The sequence below is a fragment of the Seriola lalandi genome, unplaced genomic scaffold, assembly GCF_002814215.2.
Source record: "Seriola lalandi dorsalis isolate HSWRI2012SDOR001 ecotype SW California unplaced genomic scaffold, Sedor1 jcf7180002054767, whole genome shotgun sequence".
NCBI lineage: Eukaryota > Metazoa > Chordata > Actinopteri > Carangiformes > Carangidae > Seriola > Seriola lalandi.
In genome coordinates this window covers 2,949,107-2,967,033 of record NW_019525320.1, presented here as the reverse complement: position 1 = coordinate 2,967,033, position 17,927 = coordinate 2,949,107, and the positions used below count along the sequence as shown (strand labels likewise).

At 45.2% G+C, this 17,927-nt stretch overlaps 1 protein-coding gene across 4 annotated transcripts in view; it reads left to right on the top strand.

Annotated features, from left to right (window-relative positions):
- The window catches only part of rarga (retinoic acid receptor gamma a), a 44,523-nt gene extending 27,837 nt beyond the window's left edge, over window positions 1-16,686 (top strand). For all 4 annotated transcript variants that reach the window (XM_023425146.2, XM_023425147.2, XM_023425145.2 and 1 more), the window contains 7 exons: window positions 10,246-10,394; window positions 10,788-10,929; window positions 12,030-12,193; window positions 12,640-12,816; window positions 13,132-13,336; window positions 13,553-13,711; window positions 13,868-16,686. In XM_023425146.2, the coding sequence (XP_023280914.1) occupies window positions 10,246-10,394; window positions 10,788-10,929; window positions 12,030-12,193; window positions 12,640-12,816; window positions 13,132-13,336; window positions 13,553-13,711; window positions 13,868-14,235 (1,364 nt within the window). In that variant the 3' untranslated portion in view covers window positions 14,236-16,686. The remainder of the gene's footprint in view (window positions 1-10,245; window positions 10,395-10,787; window positions 10,930-12,029; window positions 12,194-12,639; window positions 12,817-13,131; window positions 13,337-13,552; window positions 13,712-13,867) is intronic.
- Window positions 16,687-17,927: the final 1,241 nt, after the last annotated feature.

Genomic DNA, 17,927 nt, shown 5'->3' with positions numbered 1-17,927 from the left:
CTGGTCCAAGGTCACTGAGTCGTAATTGATATGGCCGAGGGAAAAACCTTCACGTGCCTCTGAAAACAATTATGCCAAAGCAACTGAATGAGCTGTTTGAAGTAGAAAATCAGTACAAAGTGAAACGTACAAAACACTGAAGCATGAGATTAATCTTTTTTTTTTTCTTCTCTAATTCCAGACTGTAATCAAAAAAGTAGCTACTTTCAGAGTGCAGTTAGCAGACAGAGAGCCCCTATTTTCGCTAAGCTGCTGACCGGAGGCCGGTGCATTACTGTGTGTATGCGTAAGTGCAGGGTTTTGTGTGTACACATATGCGTGTATAAATGCACAGTTACTGGATAACACTGTACTTTTACTTCAGCAGTATATAGCAATGTAATAATCTATCTGTCTACTACAAAGCAGTTGTCGGCTCCCATAAGTGAAAGCTGGTGTATAAAACAGATAATGAATGACAATATAGCAAAAGTGTTGATTATATAAAATATACTAAAATGTGTTGTTGTATAAAATATTCATAGGAGAAGTTATAGTGGTTGACAATACTGTACATAAAAAAAAACAAATGTCATATCTGCTCGCAACTACATCATAGTGTGTTATAACCCATCGAGTAAATGTTTAAAGAGTGCTCATGATAGAAGGGGTTAAAGTAAAATGTTGCCATACCATGTTGATTCACACCTCCTTAGTACTGTGCAATAACAATACATTGAATCTGAATGTGAAACTATAATGATACATTAAATTGTTATATTAAAAGTTAATTTTAACCGTATAATTTAATATTTATTGTATTATATTACCTTACATCATGGAAAACATTTCTGTAGCTTGAAGCCATTTTCAGTATAAGAACTACTTGTGTTGCAGTATCACACCACCTTGCTAACCGATCTGTCTCAGCCCTGCAGTAATAGCTGAGCCCATTAATAGGCAGCGCCGCCTATAAATAAACAGATGCAATCCCCACAGTTGCTTTAAGTTTTTCCACAAGCTCCTTTTCATGTGTGGTTTTGCTTATTCATAAATATGAGGGTGTCAGCCTGTGCTTGCGTGTGTGGAGTCTGTATGTGAGCTCCTATATGTCAACGTATGTAGTGTTTACGTGCCTGTTTGGCTGGCGATGGGCACCCAGACTGCTGTGTCCAATCCAGACACAGACAATGTGCCAGGCTGGATTCCTCAGGCCTGTGTTGGAATCCTGCTCTGCTCTAGTAGCAGTTTATAGCGCCTCAGCAGCGTCAGTCACACCACTGTAAATAAGATTCATCAACCATGTGGAAGCTGAATCTTTCACCTCGGACTGGCTGTTTTCTGTCTTTTCCTATCCGTCTTAGTGAAGTTTTTTTTTTTTTATCACTATTTCACAAGAGTGTTTGCTCTGAAACATTAGGAGGAATCCTGTTCAGCTGAAAAGCTGTGGAGCACAACATGACAGAACAGGCTGATATGAGGTAACTGGGCCAACAGTTTGCCCCTGTGTATCAGCTCTAGCTGAGTATAAAATGTGGACTTTCGTAAGCTCTTTCACAATAGTTTGCTGGTCACAGAGGTATTGTGGCTGCCCACCCTAACACCCATGTCTGGCTGCTGCTATTGTAGCTGTTTACTGAGAACAGCTCTTTGCCTGCCAGGCACATTTTCCCTCGTACAAAGGCGTGGGCAGTTGGCAAGTTATGTGTGTATGTGCAAGTGTGTACCTTGGCATTCATGTGTGCGTGCTGTACTGGTGCACAAGAGTTTATTTCACTGGTGAGCATGCGATGTACTGTTGCACATGTGTGTTTGTGTATAGTGTATATATAGGAGTATGTGTATGTCAGCTTGGAGCCATGTGTGAGCTGAGTGTGAAGAGAGCAGTTCTGTTACCACCGTGTTATTGACTGACGGCTTGGCTCAAGCGTTGCTAGGGGCTCACTGTTATGAGAAGCGGAGGGCTCGGACAGCCAAGCCGGGACTAGAAACCCAGACGAGCCGGGCTGTCCTCTCCCTGTGTATGTGTGAATGGGTTGTGTTTACGCAGCCGACAGTGTTTGGCAGGGAGTGGTGGGCGGCTGGTGTAGTACAGCTATTATCTGGGCTCAGGGGTGGAGAGTGATGGAAGAGGAGTTGGCCGAGTGAGGGAGGGAGGGAGGGAGGGGGTGAGGGAAGCGAGGCCTGCTGGCGTTATTTTCACTTGGACATTAGTCAAATTCTGCCAATGTGCGTGTGTGCAACTGCTGTGACCACTTTTCTGGAAATGGTGCATGAGTTCATTTGTATGTACTTCCAGTAGTTTGTTTCTTTGTGTGTACGGTATGCATGTCCAGTTCAGTGTGTGTGTGTTTGTGTGTGTCTTTTTGTGTATAATTTTGCCTTTGTGATCACTGAGGGGGAACAGGTGTGTGTTAGCTGACATGCCTGTAATTGAGTGCCTGGCCGACACTTGGGGATTTTTTTACTAGAAGGACATGAATGTCAGTGGAGAACTTCACAGATGTCTCTGTGTGTGTGTGTGTGTGTGTGTGTGTGTGTGTGTGTGTGTGTGTCTGTTTGTGTGTGTGTCTGTTTGTGCGTTTCTGTGTTTCTTCACAGACTATGTTTACATGTGCACATGAAGCCATGTTATTGAGGAAATCGGGTTAAGGCAGGAAACAGGAAAATCTGTTCACATCTTGAAAACTTAACATACAGCTGGTCAGTAATCAGATTTCTCTCCAGCTTACTGTCATATTTTTGAACCAAGACTCAGACTACACAGTTTTTTTTTTCTTTTACTGTGCACATGTGTCTGGATTTTACAGATAGTGTACTGTTCAGCTGTGGAAACTTCAGATTTAGGATTTATTTATTTTGGATACAAGGATGCACAGTTACAGTAATGATCTTTTCTTTTAGTCCAGTGCACTGTTTTCTCAGTGATCCATTCCCTGTCCTTACTTTCTGACACACACACTTATAAAATCCCTGTTATAAACCTGGTTCAGAGTAAACATGGCTACAGAGTCAAGTTTCTCCCACTGACACCATCTAAATCTTTTTTTTTTTTTTAATCTCAATTTCATAAAGAAATCAGGCTACTGCAGAAAACCAGCAGTAACCAGGTTACTGCGGTGGAGGTAAATACACTCACTGTTCCACTGGGCCCCTGCAGTAGATGTCTTGCTCTGATTCTGACACAAAAAATGCATTCTCACTTACACACATGACACACACTCACGAGTAGGCATGTATTGACACACACACACACACACACACACACACACACACACACACACACACACACACACACACACACACATTAAAAAAACCACACGTTCTTCAGTGGATGAAGCAGAGAATATGTTTGTAACTTCACTGTAGCATGACCTGTGACTGAATGAGAGCTGGCTGCAGTCATCCTGTCAGTAGGCCTGGATTTATCAGCTCCTGCTCCCCTGTTTGAGCACCTCACATTTGCCAGAAAACACTGAGAGAAACCCAGCCAGCCAGACAGACAGACAGCCAGTTAGACAGGAAGCGATCCAGCAGAGGAGTTAGGGGCTGTTGGGGATGATTCATGCCTTGTTCAAGAGTGCTGAATGAATTCAAGGTACACTGCTGTTATGGGAACGGACTGAATGGGCATTGCCTATCTTCTCAGTGACGTTTCTTATTTACTGAATGTCAAAATGTGACATTATTGCCCCATATTAACCACTTACACGTAACTTCCAACACAAGAGGCAAGCAAAGCAGGAAATGCATCACTAAAGGGCCTCAATCTGAATATCTTGTGAGTGCTCTGACGGCCTCCGCCCAGACAGAGTTGGGCAACCTGTAGGCGGTTGGTTGCCAAGCGAAAGTGAAAAACTCTGATATGCATCATTGGCCCACTGAACCATTCAAAGCAGAAGTTTCTCAGAGTGACTTCTACGCCTGATATGACTCTGAGTGTTTGTGCCAGTTTCAGGGGACTTTGTGCCAGTGTTGCAATTTCTCAAAAATCACCTCATAAATCTGGATTGCTAATCACTGAGAAATCACTTTGTCTCTCTCAAAGTGCTGCATTTTAAGTCCATCCAAGTCAACAGACAGGAAAAATGGAAATCTGGACTTTGTAAAATCAGAAGTGTTATTAGATACGGCCACTTGATTTTACAAAACACTCATTGAGCTGCTGCAAATGTAAGGCAAGAGGAAGTGCTTTGTGTTGTGTGTGCAGATGCTTGTGCACAGGCATTTCTATGTTGAGTAGGAATGAACTTGTGGGTGTGCTTGTTCCTTCCAATAAGAGGTTTGCGTTTGCATGCTTTGGTCTGCGGTGCTCCCCCAATGAGCTGGAGTGAATACTACTGTTGTTGTTTACATTATCCTCCTTTCCCCTCACTTCCTCTGACAGAGCCAGGCTGCAGCCACGGCTGGGCTACTTCTACTTTTGTAGGTTTCTATTGTTGTGGGGAGGAAGCAATAGCAATTGAACGAGCACTAGTGGCCTTGCCAGAGACAGACAGGTGAGAGCCAGGGCTACAGATGGTGAGAGGAAGTCTGGGAGGACGAGAAACAACCCGAGGATCAAAGACTCAGGGTTTCCCTCGATGACTCTCCTCTCCTCTCTTCTCTCCTCACCTCGCCTGTCGGCCTGTCTCCGCTGTCTGTCTGCTTCCTCGCCTGCCCGTGAGTTGTCCTGTCCTCTTGACATGATCAATGGCCCAGGCCTGCGCTGGATTGCCAGGTTCGGGTTCACTCTCCAGTCACCGGAGGAGAGCTGTGTTCCTCTCTGTCTTCTGGTGGGCAGATGAAGAGTCAGCTGGAGCTCACCGCAGGGATCAGTGGGCACATTTTTTCCACAGATCTGCACTTGACTATCTGCTTTTTCCTGAATTAGCCATAAAAGGCCACTGACTAAAATCCCTTAATTGAAATGATGTTTCCTTTAGTGTTCCCTCTCTTTTTAATACCTCCTTCCTCAGGTTTTGTACAAGGACATCTGAAGGAAACTTTTTTTTTTCTGGGTTCACGGGGGACAGGCGGCTTGGTGGGCAAGTTAGTCTGTTTGAAGCCAACTTGTGTGTTTCTTGACAGGGTTGTGTGGTGCAGGAAAAAGGGAAGGGGGGGGGCTGGGGGTTGGGGTGGTTGCTGCCAAATGTTGACTTGGCTGACTCCATCAAGAAAATATCAAAAGGCCCTTTATGAGGTGCTGTAAAGAAGAAAGGGTGTTTTGAGAGCACCACCAGACTGCAAGGGTAATTCCACTTTTTAAAATGTGCCCTGAGGATACAGGCTTATCCCACCTGCTGCCTTTCCTGCTTTGCTCTGCTTGTATGCTTTCTTTGGGGGAACTATAGATAAAGAAGTGTGAAGTGTGTGTGTGTGTTGGCAGGAGTTTGTGTGCCATGTCATTTTGTGTCACTTGCAAAAGTCCAGAGCTTAAGTCAGTCGTGCTCATAGTGGCTATGAACACATGCCACAAAATATAGACGTCTGGTCTCAGATCATATGTGTGCATTGTGTACATTCACACATGTGTTTGTCTTTCTCTGTGTTTCATGACTTTCTGCTGGTTCTGACAGGGGGGTGTAAGTTCCTGGAGGGAGGGGTGTGTGTGTTGATGTCTGGTTTCTACTGACCAGCTTTGTGTGATTTCACCGCTCAAACCTGAGCCTTCTCCTGGTCGGCAGCCTGGTTGTATCATAGAACTTGTTTCAAAAGACAGCATAGCGGGGGTCTCTTTGCAGGCGTGTGTTGGTGTGTGTGTGTGTGTGTGTGTGTGTGTCTGTTGGAGCCCAGGTAATGAGCTTTCTGACAGCTGTCGAAAGGTGCTGCTACTGCTCAGCACCTTTAATGAAAGCATCCCCCCTCCTTGTCAACACACACACACACACACACACACACACACACACACACACACACACACACACACACACACGCCACATTCCTCCCTCTCTCCTACCAACTAGTCCACCATATAAACTGTTACTCTCTCAGTTGTAGGGCAGGTTACATTGTGAGTGCTTGTGTAACTCACACAATAGAGACTTGAGAGACCTCCCACTGAAAAATCTTTCAGGTGACTCAACTGTGTGCAGCAGAGCCTGAACAGAGCCACACTGTTATTCAACCTGTGAGAAATGAGAGGACGCACAGAAAGGTGTAGTGATGAGGGAGAGACAGAGAAGTGGCTACAAAAGCAGTGACGGAGATCCTCCGGAAAGACTGGCACTGAAAAGAGGAAGGAAACGAGCTTGTTGTGTGGGACCTTGTAGCAGAAGCCTCAGAGAGATGGCAGGAAGACGTGGGCAGAGAAACAGAGAGAAGGAGAGTGAAACATACTGGCACCACTGACATGGGTGTGGTACTTTCTTTTCCTCTTTTGTGAAGCCCAGTTCTTCATGGAAACCTTTTGGTGTACTGATGGTCACTCGGCACCCTGCGGTGCTGTAGCCTCTGCTATGGGGTAGAGGGCCAAGGGCACCCTCAAAAGGCCCCACCTAGTGTGCCAGCAAGTCTTCCAGCCCACTGTTCACCGTCCTCTCTCAATCTGCTCCCCTTCTGCCACTTCTGTCTGCCCAAGTACCCACCCCTCTTTTCACAGTGAGCTTTACTGTGTGCCCCTCTCTCACACACTCTTTTACTGCTCAGCACATTCGACAAGAACACGCAAGCTTTGCAGGCTGATTAATGAAGGTAGAGATGGAGACAAAGGCCTCACATGTCCGTGCTTGCAGTTTAACACGAACAGAGGAAAAAAAAAAAAAACCTTGAGCACAATGAGCCACACACACACACACACACACACACACACACACAGGAGAGTATTTAATGGGGAACACTGGAGCTCACTGCCGCACTGTTACGAACAGTCCTGCGTTTGCAAATCAAATAGAGGCCGGGCAGCTCCGCTTGCCGGAGTCACATGCACGCAAACGACATGAAACACAGAAGTGAACGGCAACAAATATGTGTGTGCCACTTGCTCATGTCCAGCGCTGTATGTGCACTGTCCTCACACAGAAACAGCCTGTGCATTCACTCTCACATGCCAAGACTAGACTTCTGGAACAGTGTCCCACTGAAGATTCAATCACACCAACGAGTCACGTAGACAAAATCTGCAGGCCTATTGTGAAAGAATACTTGTTACCCTGCCAGAATGTCATATGCTGCTCAGTTAAAAGGAGTGTGTTGCAACACAAAACACGAACCGCATAGTCATGCCTTTGCTCACATACATTAGAAACATTCCCCTTTCCAGCTGAGTGAACAACAGGCAGCTTCAGTGTTACCAGAAAGTCTCCTGTTTTTCTATACTATCTCTTCCTATTGTCTCTTTCTCTCTCCTGTTGTATCTGTTGAACCTAAAGGGACATCGATTGGCTCCGTTGACTTGACCTAGAATTTAATGTAATTGACCCAGTTGAAGTCACCTTCAGCTAAACAGCTATTTCTGTCGTGTGCAGTTACATTTCACATCTAATGAGGTTGTGGAGAATGATGTACGGCACATCCAGCTCAGGCTGAAGCACTTTGGTGTAATGGGGGGGGGGGGGGGGGGGGTTATTGTGTGTGTTCGCTAGTTTGTAGCTAGTGAATATTATCCTCCTGCGTGCCTGCATGTGTAGTTTGTCGCCATTGAATAGTATCAGTGTGTGTATGTGGCCAGGGGATTAGGCCTGGTCAGTGCAGCTGGGCCACTTGTGCACAGAGAGCATTGAGAGAAGGGATTAGGGAGTAAACTGATACTTAGCAGGAAACGAACAGTGGCTACTGATAACTCAACTATCCCTCCTTCATGCCCCTCTCATCCTCTTCTCCTCCCCCAACAACAGCAGCCACCCACCTATCCCACTCCTTCTCATCTCAACCGTCCGTCATCGGCTCACAGGCCTCGGCTGGCTGATTGTCATGCAAATGGTGCCCCGGGCCTCGGAGCGCTGATAAGGAGGGCCTCTCATTTTCACAGGGCTTTGTTTTCTAAACAGTGATGAGCTGAGTTGAGGAGACTGGGGAAAGGGGCTCAGGGCGGCTGCCTGAATGGGCCCTCTCACTGTGGCGCCCTGGGGTAAGTGGTGTGGGGGATTTGGATGGAGCGGGCTGAATGAGGTAAAGTCTTGAAGGCGGGTACAGGAGTCATGTTCTCTGGCAGGAACCAGGTTCAACGTGTTGACGGAGCCTGATTTTTTCTCTCGCTGTTGTCTGAGTTTTCTCCAGGATGGCCTTTCTCTTTTTGGCTCGCTTTCTTTCTCCATTTAGACAATGTCAATCAGTGTTCGTTACTTGACGCCACATATGGTTTGTCCTTTTCTAAGGGGTTGTCAGCGCTCGGTCTGGAGCCTCATTTGCTGCTGTTATTATTGCATAAACACAGAGGTTCATGGCACGTTCAGAGGGTTTCTGCTCTCCCACTGACCCTGCCGCTTTGTTGCATTCTGGCCAAGGAGATATGAGAACTGCTTTAGAAACATTCAGCAGGCGTAAACTTCAGGTTTTAGATTGATTTGTACATTTGGCATTGGGATTGCTCTTAAAACTAATGGAAAACATCTTTGCCTCCAGCAAAGTAAGGCTATCAAAGGAAGAATTTGAATGTGGATTCTGAATAGTCAAATATAAAAATACATATGAAAAACAGATGTCTGAGCAGCAGGCAACAAATGAAAAATGTCTGACATATTTCTGTTATTATCATTAATGAGGTAGTAGCTGCCCAGTCAAAGCAGCTGTAACAGAAGTGGTAGTAATGGTCAGTTTGGTCTTGAACAAGATTTGCCCTCAAGAGCAACTGTGTCCTCTCCTCCCCCTTTCCCCCTCTGCCCCTTTCTCTGTTTTTTATCAAATTCCTCTTTTTATGCCCCCTTTTTTTTCTTCTTCTTTTTGAAGTCGCCCCTCTCTTGTAAAAAGCCAAGCTGGTGGTTTTTGCTTCAGCCTTGGGTGTGAGATAGGGGAGGAGGTGGGGTTGTAGGTTAAGTTTAGGCTAGCCCTCTGTGCTTTCCATTGAAGGTGCTGGGGGGGAGTTGGGGGCAGTAAAAGTTAGAATTTTAGAGCCTCCCTGTTTTTTATTTTATGATTGGCTTTTTTTTACGGGCTGGGAGCTACAGCTGGTGGTGTGAATAGCTGCCCAAGGTGACCGAGTCCCAATAAAGTGTAGGCCAGCCGGGCTGGGGCCTCCAGTCCAGCCATGGGACCGCCTTTATAGGCCGCCTTACGAGCCTAGGCCTCTATTAAAACCTGGCAGGGCTGCACTGAGGAATTTAGGGCCAGGAAACAAGAGAAAAATAGGGTTTGTGTGTCAGGGGGTGGTGGGATGCAGGGTTGGGGGGTTGAAGTTTGAGGGTGAGCAAGGGTGAAAGTTGAAAGAAGTGCTGTTGGGTAAGGGAAGGGGGGGGGTAACATGTGTGTCTGTGAGCTTGTGCAGGCTAACATGTGTGACGAGGGTCTGGTCCTACAGTATGTGTGTGCAGCAGCTTATGTTTCTTTGGTGAAGTATGGAATCCATACGCTGCACACTTGAACTTCCAAAAGAGCCTGTATGGTTTCTACTTTGCAATATAACAAGGTTTAATGTACCATGGCAAGTACGTGACTGGAGGTGGTGCTGACATCACAGTTGTGCTCCAGTTCAAAAAAGTAGAAGGAGAGCTTTACACCGGCTTTGCTCGCATGTGTGTTTGACGTGTATCTATTCTGTGTGCGTACAAGATGTCATTGTGAGCTGTTGTCAGTCTGTGGAATGAGGAAGAGCAAGCTTTGAGTCTTGGCTGCAACAGCTACCTCTGTTACCTGGCTTTATCAGATCAGAGAGCCTGTCAATCAGGGGCACTTGTGGTTGCTGCTGTAAAAAGCAGTTTTGTCTCCGCTGTCAAACAGTCATCCTTCCCTTGTTTCTCTGTATTCACACAGAACAATACTCTCCCCACATATGCACCTGAGTGCCGTCCCTCGGGGTGGTAATTGGTGGCTGTAACTATAAACTGTTGCCTGTAGTTCATACTCTATTCCTCGTTCTGGCTCTTTTCTTGTCAATTCTGTCCCAGAGAAAAACAAACAAAAAAGAAATATGATCATGTGTCTCAATCCACCTCCAGGTGAAATTTTTGCATCTCTTACTGACCTCACAAATCAAATGGAAAAAGAAAATGCTGTCAGCTGTCACATTCGACTATCCACACCTGCTACATGTGCTGACAAGTGCACATGTGACATTTGCAGACTGAACAGTAGCTGTGGGACAGTGATTTGTGACAGATCATGTGCTCATGTGCTCTTCCGTCTTTTTCACAGCGGTGGAGACCCAGAGCACCAGCTCTGAGGAGATGGTACCCAGTTCTCCGTCACCACCTCCGCCACCTCGTGTCTACAAGCCCTGCTTTGTGTGTCAGGACAAGTCCTCGGGGTACCACTACGGGGTCAGCTCCTGCGAGGGCTGCAAGGTGAGAAGAACCTGCCAGAGCCCTTTGAGCTCCGCTTTTTCTGGATCTGTTGCATACTTCTGCAAGAGTTAGTTAGCTGTCTTTGCATCATGATCAGAAGGAGAGCCTTGATAATTCAGTACTTTTTAAATATGGGTAGGATTATAGAGTTGTAAATCAAATCACTAAGAAGAAATAAAAAGTAAAAAAGCAAACATTTAAAATCCTAGATGGTTTCATTTCTCTGTTCTGGATTAAGTGAGAAGACGGATGAAAGAAGGGCAAGTAAGAAAGAAACAGTTAAATGGCACGTCCTCAATTTGATGACTTGACTATAATACACAATCTCTTTCTCTCTCTCCCTCTCTCTCTCTTGCCCTCTCCCCTTTTGTCTCTTGCTTCCTGATGCTCCAGGGTTTCTTCCGCCGCAGTATCCAGAAGAACATGGTGTACACCTGCCACCGAGACAAGAACTGTCAGATTAACAAGGTCACACGCAACCGCTGCCAGTACTGCAGGCTGCAGAAGTGCTTTGAGGTCGGCATGTCCAAGGAAGGTGAGCCCCCGCCCCAGGACTGGAGTCACAAGAGATAGAGAGACCCATTTCCAAAACATGGATATTAACTCACACAGACAAACAAGGCCGCAGATTCTTCCTTCACAGATTTCAAACATAGACAGAGTATTTTTTTATGCCTAGGTACCTTGGAGACATTGGCAATCAGTTGACATTCAGATTCCTCTCGGCTCAGATCTGACTTTGGTTTTTACCACCAAATGAAAGATCTGACCTGATTCACAGTGTGAACCTATTAATCTATTAATGCTCGGTCAGAGACTCTGGGAAACTATGCAGCAGAGAGACAGAAGCAGATGATGAGCGTACCAGGGGTGGTGATCAGGGGCGAGGCATGGACACTGTACCAATCATATGACTAATCGTTTTACAAAATGATTCTTACTTTGCGTTTCACCACAAAACCTCATCCCTCTGGCCAGCACAGACACTGCTTTCATTCATGAAGACCACAGAGCAGGAAAGATTTTGAGTTATGACAAAGATAATGGCAGCAGGATTCACGCCGAATCAAAGATCCAGTTTTGTGCCCTATTTATTTTGACATTGTGCGTCGCGGGTGTGTCGAAGTGGCAGTTTCTTGCCCTTCACAGAGCCCGTGGGACATGTATGTGGGTGTAATGTTTGTGTGGGATGTGTGTTAAGACCGGGATCACATTGTGCCTCTGCTATTACTGGATATCCTGAGAGGAAGGAAAGTATGGGAGGAGGAGGAGGAGGAGGAGGAGGGAGAGAGGAGGCAGAGAGGGAGAGAGTGGAGGGCTGGCTTGTGTGCACCGGTCAAGTGGATAGAGAGATGGACAAGGAAGAGAGCGGGTGATAAGAGAGAGATAGCCTGTGTCCGTGCTTTGCTAAAGGAAATATGTTAATACTGTTAAGAGCAACCTTAGTTGCCTCTGAGTTCTGGTTTCCACTAGTGAGCAAGATGTCCTTGGCAGTGGTGAAAGACACTGAGCATGACCGCTGTGGATGTTTTTGCATGTGATCACAGATAGAAATTGCATGAGGAAAGGATTTAGTATGAAATACTGGGGAATCTCTCTGTTAACGCCTTTGTTTTCTTCTTTTTCTTCATTTAGCGGTGCGTAATGACAGAAACAAGAAGAAGAAGGATGTGAAGGAGGAGGTGGTGCTTCCAGAGAGCTATGAGCTAAGTGGAGAGCTAGAGGAGTTGGTCAATAAAGTCAGCAAAGCTCACCAAGAAACCTTCCCATCACTTTGTCAGTTGGGCAAATACACCACCGTGAGTCACAACAAAAACACACACACACACACACACACACACACACACACACACACACACACACACACACACACACACACGCACGCACACACACATGCATATACTATGTGTGGCAACTTTCTCTGAGCTATGCCGTCACTGAAGGCTCCTAAATTGCATGCAAAGGCGTAAAATCACCGTAGCTTTCCCAACAGAGTGGTGGCTTAACCAATTCAGTTCCCCATTAAGCCATCTGTGTGGCCTCTAAATGATTGATGTAACATGTAAATGTTTTTTTTCCCTCTTGATTGATGTAAAATGTAAATGTGTTGTGAGGCTCAGACAAACTCGCCACTGATGCAAACAGAGTTGCACACCACCTCTGTTACAACATGCTGAACTTGTGGGTGTTTTTTTTTGTGTGTGTGTGTGTGTGTGTGTGTGTGTGTGTGTGTGTGTGTGTCCAGAACTCCAGCTCAGACCACCGCGTCCAGCTGGATCTGGGTCTATGGGACAAGTTCAGTGAGCTCTCAACCAAATGCATCATCAAGATTGTGGAATTTGCCAAGCGGCTGCCAGGTTTCACCACCCTCACCATCGCAGACCAGATCACTCTACTGAAGTCGGCCTGCCTGGACATACTGGTGAGGAGCCCTCTGTTGTTTTTCCCTTTTGTCCTCCTCACTCACTTTGATAAATGAATGACAAACACTCACTCTGAGATGAGGGAACACCGGCATCTAGTGGTGAAAAGTGGTAGTGTAGGAAGGTTTGCCCAAGTGATACTGAGTGTGTTGGGTTTGAGAATAGTTATACTGACATGGCTTGACACCTTGATCCGATGTCTGATGGACAGATGATATCTGTTTAGCTACTGCAGATATTTTAGTGCTTTAAATCGCCGGTACATCCCATTTTGCTCACTGCTTACAAAGTTTTCCAACCTCTGTCGCTCACAGATGCTGAGGATCTGTACACGCTACACCCCAGAGCAGGACACCATGACCTTCTCAGACGGCCTGACTCTGAACCGGACTCAGATGCACAACGCCGGCTTCGGACCACTCACAGACCTGGTGTTTGCCTTCGCTGGCCAGCTTCTACCCCTGGAGATGGATGATACAGAAACAGGCCTCCTCAGTGCCATCTGCCTCATCTGTGGAGGTACTGCAGTGTCACATGCATAGTTACATCAGTTGTAGAGAGAGGAAGTGCTTTGATAGGATAAGTAGTGGGTAGAAAAACAGCTAAATATTAGTTTTCATATGTAAATTTATTTCAAACAATAACAGAACTTTTGCAAATTCTTTGTTTTTTCAGTATAATGTAGAATTTTGGTAAATAATGAACTATATCATGTGTTTTCTGCCTCCTCATCAGACCGTATGGATCTAGAAGAGCCCCAGAAAGTAGATAAACTTCAAGAGCCTCTACTTGAGGCTCTGAAGATCTACGCCCGCCGCCGCCGCCCCAACAAACCCCACATGTTCCCCCGCATGCTGATGAAGATCACTGACCTCAGGGGCATCAGCACCAAGGGTTAGTATGAAGAGAGAGACTCTAGTAGAACAAGGCCTGATTGCTTCGTCAGCAAACATATAGTTACACACTAAATCTCCACTGATTTCAGTCGTTTGTCGTTTCACTGGTCTCTATGTGCCACTAATGACTAAACACCATGTTTTCTGCCTCCAGGTGCAGAGCGAGCCATCACTCTGAAGATGGAGATCCCAGGGCCCATGCCTCCTTTGATCAGGGAGATGCTTGAGAATCCAGAAGCTTTTGACGACCAAACAGAGTGCAACGAGAGCCCGCCGCCCCCGCCGCCGCCGCCGCCACCTCCACCACCAGCCTTGGTCCTGAAGCAGGAGGCCGAGGATGAGGACGACAGCTGGGCCACAGAGAATGGCAGCGAGCCGTCACCGGAGGAGGAGGACGAGGATGACGATGACGACGTGGGAGATGAAGAGCGAGACAGGGGCTCGGACAGTGATGGGGAGCCCTGGGGGGTTCTGGATGCCATAGATGGGTCGAGGAAAGGCCTTGTTGGGAGGGCGCAGTGAACAGAGCATTTCATACATACATCCATACACTAATGCAAACACACACACACACACACACACACACACACACACACACACACACACACACACACACACACACGCACACACACACAACGTACAAACATACAGCACAACCTCACTCACTCTCCCACCTCAAGAAAATGCTGGCCTTCTCTTCCGCCCCTTCTCTCTCTCTACTGCACATCATTGTGTCCTCCTCAGCGGAGCACAGCAGAGCCTTATGTGTACAGACACTTCTAACTCAGGCCACATGGTCCATGACAAGTGAACTACAGGAAAAATAAAGCAAAGGAGAGATGACAGGAAACCATATGAACTCCTGGCATAGCCAAGAGGGAAGTTAAGGTGACAAAAAGAACATAACCTCTTTGAGAAAGCTAACTGTCTCTTTTTTTTCCACTATTGTTGTTTATATCTAAATAGGGGAACGGCCAAACCAGACTCCAGAACTGAGCAGTTGATTCCGATGGATTACAACAAGCACATTTCTCAAAAGAAAACAAGAGTACAGGGCAAAACCAAATCGAGTATGCTAATCGTTTGTTTTTTGTGGTTATTGCTTTTGAATATTGTTTTCAGTTTTTCTTTTTTTCAATTTATGAACAAGTCCATACATATCTATATACCATTATATTTTTGTCTTTTTTGTTATTCTGGTTTTATATATGAATCCTTTTAGACAAGTTTTTTTTTCTTTGAAGAGCTTTCCTGAGAAGATATTCAGAGGGAAAGAAGGGTAATCAGAACTGGCTGGGTCTTCCTTATCAGCTACATATGCTTGGCTAGGGCTTCTTTGGGCACTTTGGCTCACTGTGGATGTCAATGATAATCAACCCAGAGGACTATTGTTATGTTGCAGTGACTTAATCAGTTTCTGTTATCAGGGAATTGGCATTATTTCATTTTGCTCTCGTTGCAGCCAACATACGCTGTCAATGTGGAAAGTTGCATCTTTGTGCCAAAGTTAGGAACAGTCATCTTTGGAGCATGAGTTTGACTACTGGCAGGGACTCCAGCCACGATCCAGCAATCCTCACAGCAGAGCACTCACACATGCGCTAATACAGACACACCCTTGATCTCATGCACAGTATATACACACAAAAACATGTAACACACACACACACACACACACACTCCTTTCACTCTACCCCCAGCTGTAGCAGATGTGCCGACCTGGCATCGAGTGCCCGGACAGAGATTTACACTTGACCGTATATGTAGCACTTTTTGTTAGCCTCTATTCAAGTAAGGCACATCTGGGCCGCTGAGAGTAGAGTCACTGTCTGTGAGCTTGTCTCTCCGTTAGCATGTCCAAACTGAGGACAACGTCAACACATGAAATACAATCAACCCTAGAGCACTCCCCGATGAGCCAAATACACGCACACTTTCAGCACGGGCAAAAACATCCACACATAGTAGCAGCATTATGCATTAACATAATGATCAATCAAAGACATATGCAAGTCATAAGCAGGAATCCTTATGGAAGACATTTTGGAATCAGACTCAGGGCTTTTCAGTAAGGACCAAACCCTAGCTGCTTTCAGGCACGCTAGAAACAGGCAATATTTATGTGTGTATTCTTGACTCCGTTTTGATCAGCTCAACCCCTCTGCGTGTATATAGAAGGTGATAAGTCTGAAAAACAGCATGGATGCCAGTCTGACTCTCCCAGAAGGGAGGGGCAATTCATCATCATCATCATCATCATCATCTTCCTCTTCCTCCTCATCATCGTCATCACTGCCCCGCCTGTGCTTGCGCTGGCATCCATGCAGCAAACTGCCTTCTCATCCCAAAAGCCATTATATCAACTTGTCTTCTTGTGTAAATCCTGACTTCTTTTAAAGGAGCTGTGGAGGAATATGTGTTTTTCGCGTATCATTTCTTTATTGCTAAAATGTCTCAGTAGGCGATCAGCTGGGAGAGTGCAGCTGATACACAGTACAGAGGTGGTTTTTTTTTTTTTTTTTTTGGTCTCTCTTTGAAGCAATATGAACGTTCTCTCTATAGTGGTGAGAGGTCCCATCTTCTGAATATGGGCAGGTCTCGTCATTTAGAGTTGTGTGCGTGTGTGAGTGTGTGTGTGTGTGTGTGTGAGTGTGTGTGTGTGTGTGTGTGTGCGCGTGTGTGTGTGTGTGTGTGTATGTGAATGCTGTATCATGTTTTCAGTCATTGGGTGAATGTCCTCGGCATGGTGCTATCACACAGAAACTCTTGTGTGATGACCTCATCCTTTCTCTCTGCTGGGCTGTCATGATGTTAATGATGGTAATGCAGGCAGAATATTGAGATTATGTTGTTTTGTTTTTGTTTTTCAACATGGCCAAGGTGTTGTCTACCCTCTGTTTATGTCAACTCTTGTCATACAAAGAAAAGCCATATAAACAGTAAGAGGCACAATAAACTACTTTTGTGAGATTACTGGACTTTTTTATTTTCTTCCTCATGCAAAAATTTCTCATGAAATTTAACCCACACAAGCACAATATTTAAACACTGTAAATGAATAGCTTTGCATATAACCACACATTACCAGGATGCATCAGTAGAGGGAGCTCTTACACCATGGCTGCAGGTTACACTGCATGCAGCAGAGTTCACCCTGCATGGAGGATGGGAGCAGGTTCTGTTGGGTCATGGAGAGCTGTGGGTGCAGAGGCTAATAAATCACAGCCTCCTGCTGAACAAGGACATCAGATAAAGGTCTGTTCCTAAGATTTGTTCACTCTGCAGTTAGAGGAGGGCAGGTGGTAGTGTTAAAGAAAATCATCAGAGTTACTCTTTCCCGTAGTTTTGTTTCACAGATAGAGTGGTCTAGAAGATCCAGAGTAAATCTGTCCGTTATGATGTATTTATTGAATTTTAGAAAGGTGGACAACATGAAATAGGAAGAAGAGTGTATCTGAGAAACACCACAGTACATCACAAGACAACTAATGACAAAAGAAAGTGCAGATTAGATTGTAATAATGTTATTTCAATTTTTTTTAGATACATTAGATCGAATTCATCAGGTATTAATAGAGCTGAAGTGGTTAGTTATTTGACTGGTGAATTAAAAACTGACTATTTTTGTGTCATAATTTTGTAATGGCCATTTTTTAAATAATTTCTTTTACATTTCACTGACTTAAAAAATAGATTAATTGAAAAATAATCATCAATCATTAATGAAAATAAACGTTAGTTGCAGCTCTAGATTTTACTCATGTCCATATTAGAGGTGTGCCAGGGAAAATGAAAATGGTGCTTCCAGCTAAACAGTCAGCACATAGTCCAACATGGTCTCAGATTTTGTTGGACTTATGTGATATTTGATCTTGTGTGAGACAGCATCCTTCATCCAAAACTGAATCTGTTTTGGTAATGACCTGTGAAATGAAAGGACAGCAGGGCCTCAAACTCAAAGTCAACAAATTTGTCATAATATCTCAACATTGTGCAAACCACATATACCACATATACATCTGTCACAGTTTTTATTACCCCTGCCATGGATACCCCACTGCCACTGATGTGATCAGCTTCTCTTGATATCCTGATAAAGAACAGGAACCCTCTTAGTAAAGGGCGAGTGATAGTAAACATCTGTCTTTTTTCAGTGTACCAGTGTGGGATACTAATGCCTCACCTTGATTTTATTAATAGAGAGACAGAGAGAG